Genomic DNA, 13,374 nt, shown 5'->3' on the forward strand with positions numbered 1-13,374 from the left:
ACGCTTGCCACATGCACCAAATTTGTTTTTAAAACAACCATATCCCCCCCTCCTGGGAACCACTGTCTGGCACCTGCAGCGACCTTGGGAAGTCCATCAGCATCGTCCTCCTTTGTCTCATTGCTTCTTTCTGCAGTGACTCTGCTTTTGCTCTGTTAGAAACTTAAAAAAAGAGTCAAATAAAGCAATATTTGCTTGGGAAGGCCTGGGTCCCAGCAAGGTGTGAAAGGAGATAATTTTGCTTCAGAGGATTGTGTCAGTTCAGACAAAAAAAAAAAAAAAAAGAGAAACAAACACAGAACACTTTAAAAAAAATGTTTAATTTGAAAGAGTCAGTATTTTGTAACAAGGAAAAAAGGTTTAAGCCAAGTTTTTTCTCTTTAACATTTTTTTTGTTACTTGTAATGAATTTGCCCTTTTAAACGGATGGAAAGAAAGATTTTTTTTTTTTTTGGTGTTGTTTGCTTGCTGTTTTCATCAAAGGAAGGTGCAATGCTGAAAGCCTTTAAGATCCTGCTTTTTACTGATTTCTCTGCACATCTGGTGCTGATCTTGTGCAAAAGGAGGCCCCATCCACAAACCCAAACCCACAGACTGTAAAAAGAAAGAGAAGATTTGTCAGAGACCATCCTGCTGATTGCCCAGATGTCTCTGGGGGCTTTTGCATGTGGATTCAAATGTCTGGAAGGTTTTCCTGCTGTGCTGCTCTGACTATAAACATCTGCTGGGAATCACACTGGGGGCATTGCTGCTTTTCCTTCTTCTCGTGGTCGAGTCCTTGTCACTCCCTCGTGTGCAGATTCCTCCTGGCCCACAGTGGAGGTGGGCAGACACAGCCCATGGACACACAAATTTCCAATGCTTTTCTAACATTCCCTGGTTTTCCACTGCTGTGTTATCACAGAGAGATCCCTTTCCTTGCTGTTCTAACAGAAAATCTTAGCTTGGATCAAGTTACCTGACCAGCAAAATTATTATTACTGATCCTTAATAATATTTCTGGTGAACTGTGCGTGTGACAGGATTAACCCATGGTCTAAACTGCAGTAGAACCATCTTTGTTAGCAAATTCTGGGAATTTCCTTGAGCAAACTTCAGATGATTTTTTTTCTTTGCTTCTTAAAAAAAACCAACCAGAACTCCCCACCCCCCCAAAAAAACCCACACCAAAAAAACCACAAAAAACAACCCAGCAACAACAACCCCACTGAATTCTTTGTGATAGGAAATCCATCCCCTCTGATGCTCTCCTAAAATCTGGGGTCTCTCCCTTGTTGAAGTGTCTGTCCAGACGGTCTCAAACCCTCTCAGCTGGGTGGGGTTCATCTTCCTGACAAAATTCTTCCAGGGACAAACCAAATCCTGCCCTCACTCGTGTCTGACTCTGCCTTTTATGCTCTGCTGTGTTTGTTCAGATCTTGTTCCTTACGAGTTGTGAACTTTTCTGTCTGAATTGTAAATGAAAACTCGGTGCAGGTGTCACACACAAAAGCCTGTGGATTTCTTTTTTTTTTTTTACAAGAACCCCTCATTTCCAGTGTTGTAGAGTGTAGACACTTTGTTAGAGCTTTGCAGTTTACTGAAGTGCAGCAAGATAATCCTAACACTAAAAAATGGTGTGATTTCCCCTCTAACTGGACTCATTGAGTTCATCTGTAGATCTGAGATCAGCTTTTTGTGGATTTCCCCTTATCCACAGTGGGAGGTCAGTGCCTGAGGCTGAGATGTTTCTCACCAAAATCACAGTTATTAAAATTACCTTTATAACTTTGCACAGTGTGGTGTGGAGAGAGAGCAGCACCTGTGGAGGTGCTTCTGCCCCAGGAGAGGGGTTTAGGGCAGGGGAGGATTCTCTGTGGCAGAGCCCTGACAAGCAGCTGAGACATCATTTATGTGGCTGACATTAATGCCATACCCACCAGCAAACAGGAGCCCAGCAGCGTGGAATACACTCGAGAAGTGCTTCCTTCTGTTTGTGAAAATAAGGAGCAGAACTGGGGTTTTTTTACCACAAATTTGTGCAGATTTGTAACACCACAGATACCAGAGATCTGTCAGACCCTTGGGGATCCCATGTTCAAGGTCCCAGGCTTTGATGTGAGTAAAATAAAATTTAAAAAGAGTTTTTAGAAAAGTCAGCTCAGAGAGGAGGCAGAGATTCAGGCCTGGAAGCAGAAGATGCTCAAACCCTGGGGTTTTCATGCCACGGGCACGGGCAGTTCCCACATGTGGGTGAGGGGCTGCAGAGCCTTGCAGGGTCTGCAGGATTCCCACAGTTTGTTGAAGTCCCTCCATGTTCTCTGAGTTGTTGGTCAGAGCATTGTTTGGCTGCTTTCATGGACAGGAATGTTTGGGAATGTCCTGCTCCACCAGGAGCAGCTGCAGGTGTCTGCACGTCCAAGGTTCTGGGGGATAAGCAGAAGGTTTTACCTAAAAGGTTTTAAATACAAGTTCTCTTTAAATACAAGCCTCTTGGAGCTGCTGGAGGGGAGGGGGGGCAGCTGGGGCAGAGTTGGTTTACTCCAGAAAAGAGGATTTTGTTGTCACTCTTTGTGTTCAGAAGAAGAAGAGAAGCTTTGGGGTGACCTAAATGCCCCTTCCAGGACCTGAAGGAGCTGACAGGAAAAACAGAGAGGGATTATTTACAAAGGATGGAGGGACAGGGCAGGGGGGAATGGCTTCAAACTGCCAGAGGGCAGGGTTAGATGGGATCTTGGGAAGGAATTCTTCCCTGTGAAGGTGGGGAGGGGCTGGGCTGGAATTCCCAGAGCAGCTGTGGCTGCCCCTGGATCCCTGGCAGTGCCCAAGGCCAGGCTGGACATTGGGGCTTGGAGCAGCCTGGGACAGTGGGAGGTGTCCCTGCCCTGGCAGGGGTGGCACTGGATGGGCTGTAAGGTCCCTTCCACCCCAAACCATTCCATGATACCCTGATACTCCCTTTTTCATCCCTGGGAAGGGAGTCAGTCGTGGGAAAACAACAGAGCTTGGAGGAGCTCTGAGGTCAGAGTCCAGCAGGAGTTTGGGAAATCCCCATTGCCCTGTCCTGAGGGAAAGCTCCCCAGGCTGCTGTGTGCTCCTGGGAACAAGCCCAGATGGTGAAACCTGGGTTTGTGTCGCTGGCAGAGCGAATGGCACTGGGACAGAAGGGTCCTTTTCCCCACCGTGAGCTGGGGAGTGTGTGAGGGAGCAGCTCTGTAAAACCTCGTGCAAAGGAAACTTAAATGTGTGCAAATGAAAGCTGCTGGCATCCACTGAGAACAAAGAGCTTCTCCCCTGGGTTTTGTTTCTGGGTGCACCAAATGGATTTTTATTTGTTTTGTTCCTTCTTCTTTCTTTTGCCAAATCCTGTAGGACCTTTGAAATGCCTGGAGTCCCCCCTGCTTCTCTCCATCCCTTTTTGTCTCTGTGCCTGAACATTCTCTAGCTGAGACCCCACTAGGAAGCCACAGCTGAGCTCTCTCTGACAGGGCAGTTTCTGTACCAAGAGTAAAACTGATGGGTGATTTTACTGCGCGCTGTAAATGAGGGTGATTAGAAAAGCCAGTCTTGCAGGAAGCTCATTTTCCATTGGAAAATATCATTTGTAATTAATAAATTCTTCACTTCTTTAGAATTAAGGACTCCAGAAGTTCTTTAATGGTTTGTGTTTCCTTATTTAACCGGTGGAAATGTTATTCCTCTTAGTCCTGAGAGTGGCAGAAGGGGATTAATGGAAGGGTTGGATGTGCTCTGGATCAGGTCAGAAATGTCCAACATCTTTTTATTACATTTATTTCATACACACAGTGTGAGCAGCTGCTGTTCCACAGCCCATTTATTTATCCATTTCCTTTGTACACAGAATTGTTTTAGGCCCCAGCAAACCCTTAAGGGATGTCTAAATATTAGTTTCATTAAATACAACATAAATCCAGCTACAGGATGGAGGGAATGGTTCTTCAAAGTATTTGTAGATCAATTTCATTTAATCAGATGGGACAGTCTGTGAAAAGAATAATCCCCACTATGATTCCTGCATTTTATAGCAACAGCAAAATTCCTTTACAAGGAAAAAGAAAGGCAGCACCAAGAGCCTCCCGAGTTCATGGGGTCGTGGAGGATTTTTGTATTATTTCTCTTTATTGCCAGTCCTTGGAAGGTTTGAAAGTTCCTGCAAATTACAGGGCTCCCTTACCAGCCTAGAAACCCAAATTGCAGACAATTACCTTGGCCCAGTTCCGTTGCCTGAGGTGTAAAATCCCAGAATAGCACAAAAACAGGGACATTCCTCTGCAGGCTTGCCCTGGTTCTCACCACCTCCATCCTCCTCCTCCTGGGGCAGAGGAGCAGGACAGGGTCTGGAGGGGAGGGTGGTACCTGCTCAGGGCTCTCCTTGGGTGTTTGGGGCAACAGAGGGGTCTGTGGCTGTCCCAGCAGGAGTCTGGGGGGCTGACGGGGCTGACATCTCCTGGAGAAGCTGGGAGGGGAGAGGAAGCAAAGAGCAGGGCTCTGGTGTGAGTGGAATTTTCCAGAAGGGGAAAATTCCAGTTCCCTCCAGCTCTGGAGGCACCCAGGGAATTCTGATCCTGTGATCCTGCCTGGGATGCTGTCCTTGGCTCGCCTTTAGGAGCCTGCCAAGGAGCCCCTGCCCAGAGAGGGGATGCGGATGGGGAGTGTGACCCAGCACGTCAGTTATGGAATGATCCACGCAAGGATCCTGAACACATTCAAAGAGGGAAGATCCGTGCCCTCCTCACTCCCTGCAGGCATTGGAGGGTGATTAATTCATGTAATTGTGCAGTTTGCTGGCAGGGACCGGGCTGTGGGACAGTGTTCTGCTGGCCAGGGGCTGGACTCGTGATCCCAGTGACAGTCAGGTGCCTCAGAGTGGCTTTTCCCTACTTACCCTGCTGGAATCTGCATTCCTTGATCCATCTCGGGGTCACAAAATGAAACACCACCTCTCTGCCCCAGGGTAAGGGTGCTCTGCCTCCTGTTTTTAAACAAAAAGATGCGTGGCAGAGGGTGTGGCTCTGTCTGGAGCCCTGGGAAGGGCTTTTCACCTGTCACAGTCGGCATAAATGGGGCTGAGGTGATAAAGGGGCTTTGCTGGGGGGTTCTGCAAAGCGAAGATTCCAAGGGTTTGGGGCTCCAGGGGCTGTGGTAGTAAGAGGCTGGGGAGCTGTGAACACATTCTGGAGAGCTGGGTCTCACCTGAGCTCCAGGGAGGGCTTTACCTCAGTTTCACCACCTCAGGGGCTCACCAGCACTGAGCATCGCCCAGTGTTTTGTATCCCACCAGGAAAAATCCTGCTGCAGAGTCTGGGCTTTGCTTCCACTGGTTCTTGGGCCAGACTGGCAGTGCCAGAGCCACTCTGGCCCTTCCTCTTGAGGAGGAGGAGGAGGAGGAGGAGGTGGGAAGCAGGAGCCCTGCTGGGGGTGTGCACAGCAGGAGAGGATTCTGCAGTTTGCTCTTCAGGCTTTATTCCAACAGGGGTGGGAAAAGCCCCATCAGGCCCATCCTTTCAGGGAAATGGTCTGTAGGAAAAAGCACTGGTTACTGCACAGGGCTGCTAGAGAGAGGGTGGACTTCCTAAAAGCAACTAAAGTGCAGCCAAATCTGAGCCCTGATACCCCCAGCGTTTAACCCGAGCGCCTTCTCTCTTCTCTCCCTTGGTCTCTGAAGCCAGCACTAGCCCTGCCTCAGGCCTGGGCACTGCTGCCATCATTGGCATCCTCGTGGTGGTCTTCGTGGCGCTGCTGGTGGCCGTGGATGTCACCTGCTACTTCCTGAACAAGTGTGGGCTGCTCATGTGCATCGCCGTCAACCTGTGCGGCAAATCCGGCCCGGGGGCCAAGGGCAAGGACATGGAGGAGGGGAAAGCGGCCTTCTCGTGAGTACTGCCCCTCACATCCCTCCCTCTGTGCTCAGCTCACGGAAAAGGAGCTGCCTCAGGAAGCTGTGGGCCCTCATCTCTGTGGGGAGGGTGCTGGGGTTTTGCTTTGTGCTTCCAGGAAGGTGTTTCTGGAGTTGTTCCTCTGGTTTTTTGTCTCATTCCTGTTGGTAGCCATCAAATAGGTGGCCTCAGTGCTGGACAGCCCAGTGCTGGACATCACCCCGGAGTTGTGTGCTGGGGAAGGAGGAGTGACCCCAAGGAGCGCTCCCCGCTCAGCCCCGCGTGTCTCTCTCACTGTGGGCGTTTGCAGCCTGTCTTTGCAGGAGGAGCCCATCCCTCCCCATGCCATTCCCTCATTACAGGAAGGATGAGTCCAAGGAGCCCATCGTGGAGGTGCGGACGGAGGAAGAGAGGACCCCCAACCACGATGGGGGGAAGCACACGGAGCCCAACGAGACCACCCCGCTGACAGAGCCAGAGTATGTGGCCTTAGCCAGCCCTAGCACAGGGTCACTGCATTGCCCTCAGCTGCCCTAATCCCTCAGGAACACGAGTTAGGGCAGGAAGAGAGGAAGAAAGGTAAAATCTCCACATGCCAGTGAGGAGGTTCCTCCTCTCAAGCTTCAGTGACTCCTGTTTCCAGCACTGGAAGGGAAAGGGGAAGGAAGCAGTGTTTCCTCTGCCAGCCTGTCCAGTGTGGAGGTCCAGCGCTGTCCAGGGTCACTGCAAAGGATCCAGAGCAAAATCAGCCCCAGCTGGCAGCGAGCCCTGCGTGAACCCTGTCCCAGCAGTGCTGGGTGAGAGCCTGAACCCATGGGGAGAGATCCTCCCCAGGAGCTGAGCCCTGGATGTGGAGTCACGGCAAGGCCGAGCATTCTGAGAGAGAATTGAGAGCTGAACTGGGGCCTGAGTCTGCATTAATGTGCGTGGGAGAAAAGAAGTTGAGGTTTGATGAGGGCTGTGCAGGCCTTCAGACAAACCTGCAGCAGCAGGACGGGACAAGGTGAGGGGTTGGGTTCAGGGGCCCACGCTGGGGCCGTGTGGTGTTGGTGACAGGTGGCACAGGGCTGCAGGCTCAGGGAGTTGGCAGAGAGCTGCCTGGGGAGGTCAGGGGCAGAGGCTGAGAGGAAAGTTTTAGGTGAGGAGAGAAGAGTCTCTGCAAGCTGACAGGATCCCATTTGCCTCAGCCCATACACTGCACACGAGCAAGCCATTCCTGCAGGTCATGTCCTCTTGGCTTTTTCTCTCTTCCTGATTATCCTCAGCCATCCCAGCCTCGCTCCCTTTGCATGTCTGACCTCTGCAAGTCTCTGCTCCTGAGTCCCTCTCCATGTCCCGTGTGTGTGCTGTCCTCACTCTCCCTCTCTGCCCCCTCTCCCTGCTGTCGTTTCGGGGCTTCATTGTCTCTCTCTCTCTCTCTTTCTCTCTCTCTCTCTCGTCCCCGTGTCCCCCTCGCAGGCACCCCGCCGACACTGCGGCCACCGTGGAGGACATGCTGCCTTCTGTCACCACGGGCACCACTAACTCTGACACTATCACTGAAACCTTTGCCACTGCCCAGAACAGCCCCACCAGCGAGACCACCACGCTGACCTCCAGCATTGCCCCGCCGGCCACGGCCACTCCCGACGCCAACGCCACGGCCCCCGGCCAGGCCACCCCGGCCAAAGGCACGGCCGCCGCCTTGGCGGCATCGCCGCCCTCCTCCACCCCCAAAGTGGCCCCTCTTGTTGATCTCAGCGATACCCCCAGCTCTGCTCCAGCCACCAGTAATTTGTCTTCAGGTGTCCTGCCGGGGCAGGCCGTGCTCAGCCCCAGCACCGCGGTGGCCGACGCCGCCAAAGCCGGGAACAAGCCGGCCGCCCCCAGCCCTGCCAACCTCACGAGCCCTCCAGCTCCCTCAGAGCCCAAGCAGGAGGTGGCCAAGAGCCCCGAGAAGGAGCCTGTGCAGCCCAGCACAGTGAAGAGTCCAGCAGAGACCCCCAAGAACCCGAGCAACGTGAAGAGCGAGGCTGCCTCGGGCAGCGCCGCCAACCCCTCGCAGAACGAGGACTTTAAAATGGACGAAGGGACCTTCAAGCCACCAGACATTGATCTTGCAAAGGATGTTTTTGCAGCTCTTGGCACTGCTACTCCTCCTGCTGCCAGCGGGGCTGGTGGGCAAGTCCCCGAGCCTGCTGCTGCCGCTGCAGACAGCTCTGCCCCCGCCGCGCCCGCAAGCACCGAGTACGGCCGCCTTTACTCTTGTGTTGGTTGTGTGCTGTGTCCCTCGTGCCCTGGTGCTGTGCTGTGTCCTCTGTTGGGTGTTCTCTTGACTAATCTCACTGTTTCCTGAGCCAACTAACTCACCCGAGAGCCCACAGGGCTTGGCTTGGAAGGTGCCAGGAGGAGAGCAGGAGTAGGCTGTGCCAGGGAGGCAGAGGAAGGGGAGCTGGGGATTTATCAGAAACGTGTTGCTCTTTAGGCTCTGGTGCAGCTTTTTCTGTCCTGGGTTACTCTTTCATGGAAGAGATCAGAAGTAGTCCAGTTTGGTGTAAAAGGAAGAGCTTTCCTCAGAGTGCTGAGGTCCTGCAGGTCAATGAGCACAACCCCCCAAATCCCATGTCCTGGCAGGTCAGAGCAGCTTCAGGACTCACTCAGTGTCAGGCTGGGCAGCAACCAGTGCCCTGTGGAAAGGTGACAGCGTTGGAGCCTCTGGAGTTGTCCCCAAGCTGGCAGGAGGAGGCTGGGGCAGTGTGAGCCTGGCTGAGACAGGCAGCACCCTGAGTTGGGCAGGAGAGTGAAAACAGCACCTGGGGGCTGGGGCAGGGTCCCAGCTGTGCTGCAGATGTTGGACTGCCTGGGCTGGCAGTTGTCACCTCTCAGGGTGGTCACCTCCCTCCCACTTGTGAAAATGGCTGTGACAGAATTCCCATCTTCCACGTTCCCCTTCCTGCAGCATCCTGGGGAATTCAGGACTGGCTTCCTGTAGGAGCACAAAAAAGGGGATTGCTGCTCAGGTGTCAGGCTGTGTGAGCAGGGAGTTCGGGTGCCAAAGCCAAATCCTTCTGCAGCCGTGTGAGTTTGTCCTGCTGCTCCTTTTCGCACCCCTGCAGCTGAGCCCTGAGCCAACCCAGGGCAGGAGAAGCCAAAAGAAAGGTTAATCTAGAACTAAATGACCCAGGGTGGGGGAGCTGAGCTTGGTGTTCCTTAGTCCTGCCTCAGGAAATGCTGGTTTTGCTCTCTCAGGGCGATTTGTTTCCAGACAGACGCTCTCTCGCTGTGGCTAGCTCGGCCCAGGCGGTGTTTCCGTGCCTCTAAACTGTGCCCTTTGCTGCCTCTCCCCAGGAAAATGCCCGCAGAGGACAAAGGCGCCGTGCCGGACAGGAAGAGCCCTCCCGCAGAAGTGAAGACGGTGCCCAACGAAGCCACACAAACAAATGAGAACGAGAGCAAAGCATGATCAGCACCGGCAGAGGGGACGGCAGAAACCTTCACCCGAGCATTGAAATCACAACCCACACACCCATCTCATTCCTCTAGTGTCTGTTGCCTTTTTTTAAAAGAGAAAAACAACCAACCAACCAGAAAATGCATAAATGGGGGGAGGGAGGGAATGTCTCTTTTTTCCTTTTTTTTTTTTCTCTCTTCTTCTGTTTTTGGTTTGGTTTTTTTTTTTTTTTTTTTTTTTGGGTTTTTTTGATTTTTGTTTCTTGGTTTCTTTGAGATTTCTAGAAAGGTTCTATTTGTTGTGCACTTGCTTTGAAAAAGTAAAACATGTTAAAAACAGGGTTAAACCCGTCACCAAATCAGGGCTCAGCTGGCCCTGTGTATATTCAAACAAGCAAAAATTGCAATGCTGGTTGCAGTGTGGCTGGGAAGCTCAAAATCAAGTAGTCCTAGACACAAAAAAAAACCACAAAAAAAGACAAAAAAAAAATGAAAAGAGACCCTGTTGTTTCCTTTGTTAGTATAGCAGAGATAACCACTGTGCTGCTGGGCACAGCTGGTGCTTAAAGAACAAAGTCCACAATTTATTTTTATACTTTTCAGTCGAGTTTGAAATATGTAAAGCCTCATAAATAAGTTATAATTTCTGTTCACCTTGTATCTGGTCAGTATGCAAAGTGTCTCGAGCTCTTTGTGACTGAATCCTGCTCGCCACGTTAGACCTTTATTTGGGGTTTATTATTATCTATTTTTTAGGAAGAATGCCAAAATTGCAGCTTCGGGGGATGTATTTCAATTTGCAGTATTCAGACTCTACATTTCTTTTTAAATTTTACGTTCAATTTTTGGTTTTGTTTTGTTTTGCCAACTTGGGTTCTTTCCAGTGTTTACAATTGACAGATATTTTTTTAACTTTTGTTGTGTTGAAATGGATGTGTAAAATAGCTGCCTTTTTTTCTTCTTTTTGTTTTTTTTGGTTTTTTTTTTTTGGTTTTTCAGTAAATCCAGTCCTGTAGACACTAGGGTAGCAGCATGCTTGCTTTGCAAAGGGAGACATTTTCAACCGTGGATGTTTACAGTAGTCGTTTCCCCTTTTCTCTTTTCTTAATTATTGTTATTATTATTATTATTGTTATTATTATTATTATTATTTCTTACTGGAGTAAGAAGAAAAGCGATGCTGGGGTTTGGTTTGGGGTTTTTTTGGGGGGTGGGGGTGTTCAAACCACTTGCCACCAGTCAAGGGCTTTAGCCAGCAATCCCCAGGTTCTGCTTGGGGTGAGGGAGTTGCTGGAGAAAATCCTTCTGTGCTTAAATTTAGTTTGAAGTCCCTTGCTGGACCTGGGCCTGACTGCATAAGAGAAATACCATCTCTGCTTTTTTAGGACATTCTCCCCTTTCCTTCACGGAACCCTCCCGGAGCTCTGAGGAGCACAAGGGAGGTTGTACAGTTTGGGCTGGTCTGGGCTCAGGTGTGTGACCAAATCAATCCCTCCTGATCATGGCAGAAAATTCCAGTGGCAGAAAATTCCAGTTGCAGAAAACATCAGTTTCAGAGAATCCCAATTTCAGTAAACACCGATTTCAGAAAATCCCCATTTCAGAAAACTACTCCAGTTTCAGTAAATTCAAGTTTCAGTAAATACCAGTTTTCAGAAAATACCACTTTCAGTAAATACCATGCCCTCTGACCCTAAAAAAAAAAGCCAAAATAAAAGCAAAGATGTTTTTGCCCAAAGGCGCTGGGCAGATTCCAGCCCCTTCCCTTCCTGCAGGTGCAGCTCCACCAGGTGATCCTTGGAGGTCCCTCCCAAGGGACCCTCCTGGTGCATCCCATCCCCTCCTGTGTGCTGGGTCTGTGCCCTGCAGGACCCAACTCCTGCAGTCGGGAGCAGGGGCTGGAACTCGGTGCCAGGGATGTCCCCTGGCACCCTGCAGAGCTGGGGAAGGGGGTGAGGCAGCCCCTGGGTTAAATGATGGATGGGGGGAGCTGATCAATGGGATTTATCATCAGGAATCATGGAGAAACACAGATTTAGGGGTGGGAGAGCTGATTAATTGGATTTATTATCAGGAATCGTGGAGCAACACTGAGATTTGGGGGTGAAAAGGAGCTTTGAGCAGAAGGAAGGCAGAGGAATGTAGGGAGAGACCAGCCCATTGTATAGAGATGTTCCTCCTGTTGGGGTTTTGGGTTTTATTTCCCTTTTTTTTTAAATTTTTATTTTTATTTTTATTTTCCCTTTTGTTTTCTTTTTTTTTTTTTAATTCTACTTTAGATCTGCAAGCTTGTGCACTGTGGGTGCGTGACTATTTTAGTGTGAACCGTGTTTTTTGTCATAGTATTGAAATAATAAAAGCTTCAACATAGTTTGGATGTGGAAGGTGTAGCGCTAGTTCAGATTTGAGAAACAAAAAAAATAAATATTCAGGAATTAAAATCATTAAAAAAAAAAACAGAAAGAGAACAACTCTTACAAAGAGCAGAAGCCTTTAAATGAGAAAAGCAACCCGAGCTGACTCTGGCGTTCCCAGAAGGATGAGGGGGGTGTGGAGGCTGTATCCATGTATTCCTTGGGAATATGCAGTCTGTTCCAGTGGCATCACACCATTTCCAGCTGTGAAAAACAATGGTCTTGTCATTTGCTAAGTGTGGGGTTTCTTGCATTTTGTTTTCCTCAGCTCCTGGGGTGCACGGGGAGGGCGATGGAGGTGCAGGCAGAGGCTCCCCGCCCGTCCTGGGCGGCTTTTGGGGCAGGATGGGGCCTCGTTGCCAAGCCTGGTGTCAAGTCCAGCCCTTGCATGACCGTCACAGCAGTGTCCATGGAGCCCTGGGCAAGTTGGGCTCATGGTCCCAAGGATTCCTTTCTTTTTCCCCAAAGAAATGAATCCATGAAGAGCAGCCGTGGCCCTGCCACAGCTGGGCAGTGCAGGGGCAGCGCTGGTGCCTCCATCCCCGTGGGTGAGCACAGTTTGTCCCTTCTGTGCCGAGTTCTGGCTGCTTTTGTCACCTGTGTGTGCTGGAACCCCCCAGAGCTGGGCAGCTTGGAAGGAAACACAGCACCCCTCCCAAAAACCTGCCCCAGGACCTCCACCAGCACCTGCCAGGTGGGAACTGGGGGAGCTGCCCCACCTGGATTGGCGTTTTTGTCCCAAAAGGTGACCAGCTCAGAGCCCAGCCTCGCACCCAGTGGCACTTTGGGAGTGGCACTGGCTGGGCTTTAAGGTCCCTTCCATCCCAAAGCTCTGGTTTGGGGCAGATGGAGTGAGCCCCGCTCCGAGCCAGGAGGGAACCCTGAGCAGTGTCCAGCAGCTCCTTTCAGTGCTCCCATGACCCCTCCCCACACCTGTGGTGGGTTTACATCGCCCTCGAGGGGGAATCATTCAATTTAATTCAATTTCATGTCCAAGTAGCCCGTTCCCAGCCAGCAGTGGCCTCACAGCTTTGATGGGTCCCCACGGGCAGGGACCAGCCCCACGTTGGTGGCACTGCCCTGGCTGCTCCGTGTGTCCATCCCCGGGGCTGGTGGCACTGCAGGGGCCGGTGGCACTGCCCTGGCTGCTCCGTGTCCCTCCCCAGTGTCACCAGGAGCGCTGCCATCTCGTGCTGCACCATTCGTACAGGTGACAATAGTGCATCCCGCCCGTCAGCTTCCAGAGTGGAGTTTTCTTTTCACACTTTTCTATGGAGCCTTCAAACCCCACATTTTTCACCACCAGGCTGTTTTGGTAGTTGTTCTCAGCCCCTCCATGGCCATCCTTCCCCAGCATTCCCTACTTTTGGGGGCCTTCTATCTTGTTAAAAAAAGAAAAAAACAAAAAATCTTTTTACCGAGTGAAACATCGACTCCACCTTTATCCCCATTCTCACTGGTGTAAATACTGATACTAACTGAGGATTTTGACTTTGCATTCTGTCAGAATACTGTGTTCAAATAAAAATTACAAAAAAAAAAAAAAAAAAAAAAAAAAAAAAAAAAAAAGCTGATGCCTGCAGTCTGCCCTTCTTTAGCTGTTCTGCCAGGGCCAGCACCTGGTCCTGCTGCCTCATCCCAACTGAGTGTCACTA

At 50.7% G+C, this 13,374-nt stretch overlaps 1 protein-coding gene across 15 annotated transcripts in view; it reads left to right on the forward strand.

Annotated features, from left to right (window-relative positions):
* The window catches only part of NCAM1 (neural cell adhesion molecule 1), an 86,153-nt gene extending 74,198 nt beyond the window's left edge, over positions 1-11,955 (forward strand). For 9 of the 15 annotated variants that reach the window (XM_048328752.1, XM_048328765.1, XM_048328754.1 and 6 more), the window contains 4 exons: positions 5,666-5,873; positions 6,239-6,355; positions 7,335-8,102; positions 9,204-11,955. In XM_048328752.1, coding sequence (XP_048184709.1) covers positions 5,666-5,873; positions 6,239-6,355; positions 7,335-8,102; positions 9,204-9,318 — 1,208 coding nt within the window. In that variant the 3' untranslated portion in view covers positions 9,319-11,955. Of the gene's footprint in view, positions 1-79; positions 1,635-5,665; positions 5,874-6,238; positions 6,356-7,334; positions 8,103-9,203 lie in introns of those variants that run through there. The other 6 variants (XM_048328763.1, XM_048328766.1, XM_048328767.1 and 3 more) reach the window with 2 other exon arrangements.
* Positions 11,956-13,374: the final 1,419 nt, after the last annotated feature.

The sequence above is a fragment of the Corvus hawaiiensis genome, chromosome 25 (assembly GCF_020740725.1).
Source record: "Corvus hawaiiensis isolate bCorHaw1 chromosome 25, bCorHaw1.pri.cur, whole genome shotgun sequence".
In the NCBI taxonomy this organism is placed as follows: domain Eukaryota; kingdom Metazoa; phylum Chordata; class Aves; order Passeriformes; family Corvidae; genus Corvus; species Corvus hawaiiensis.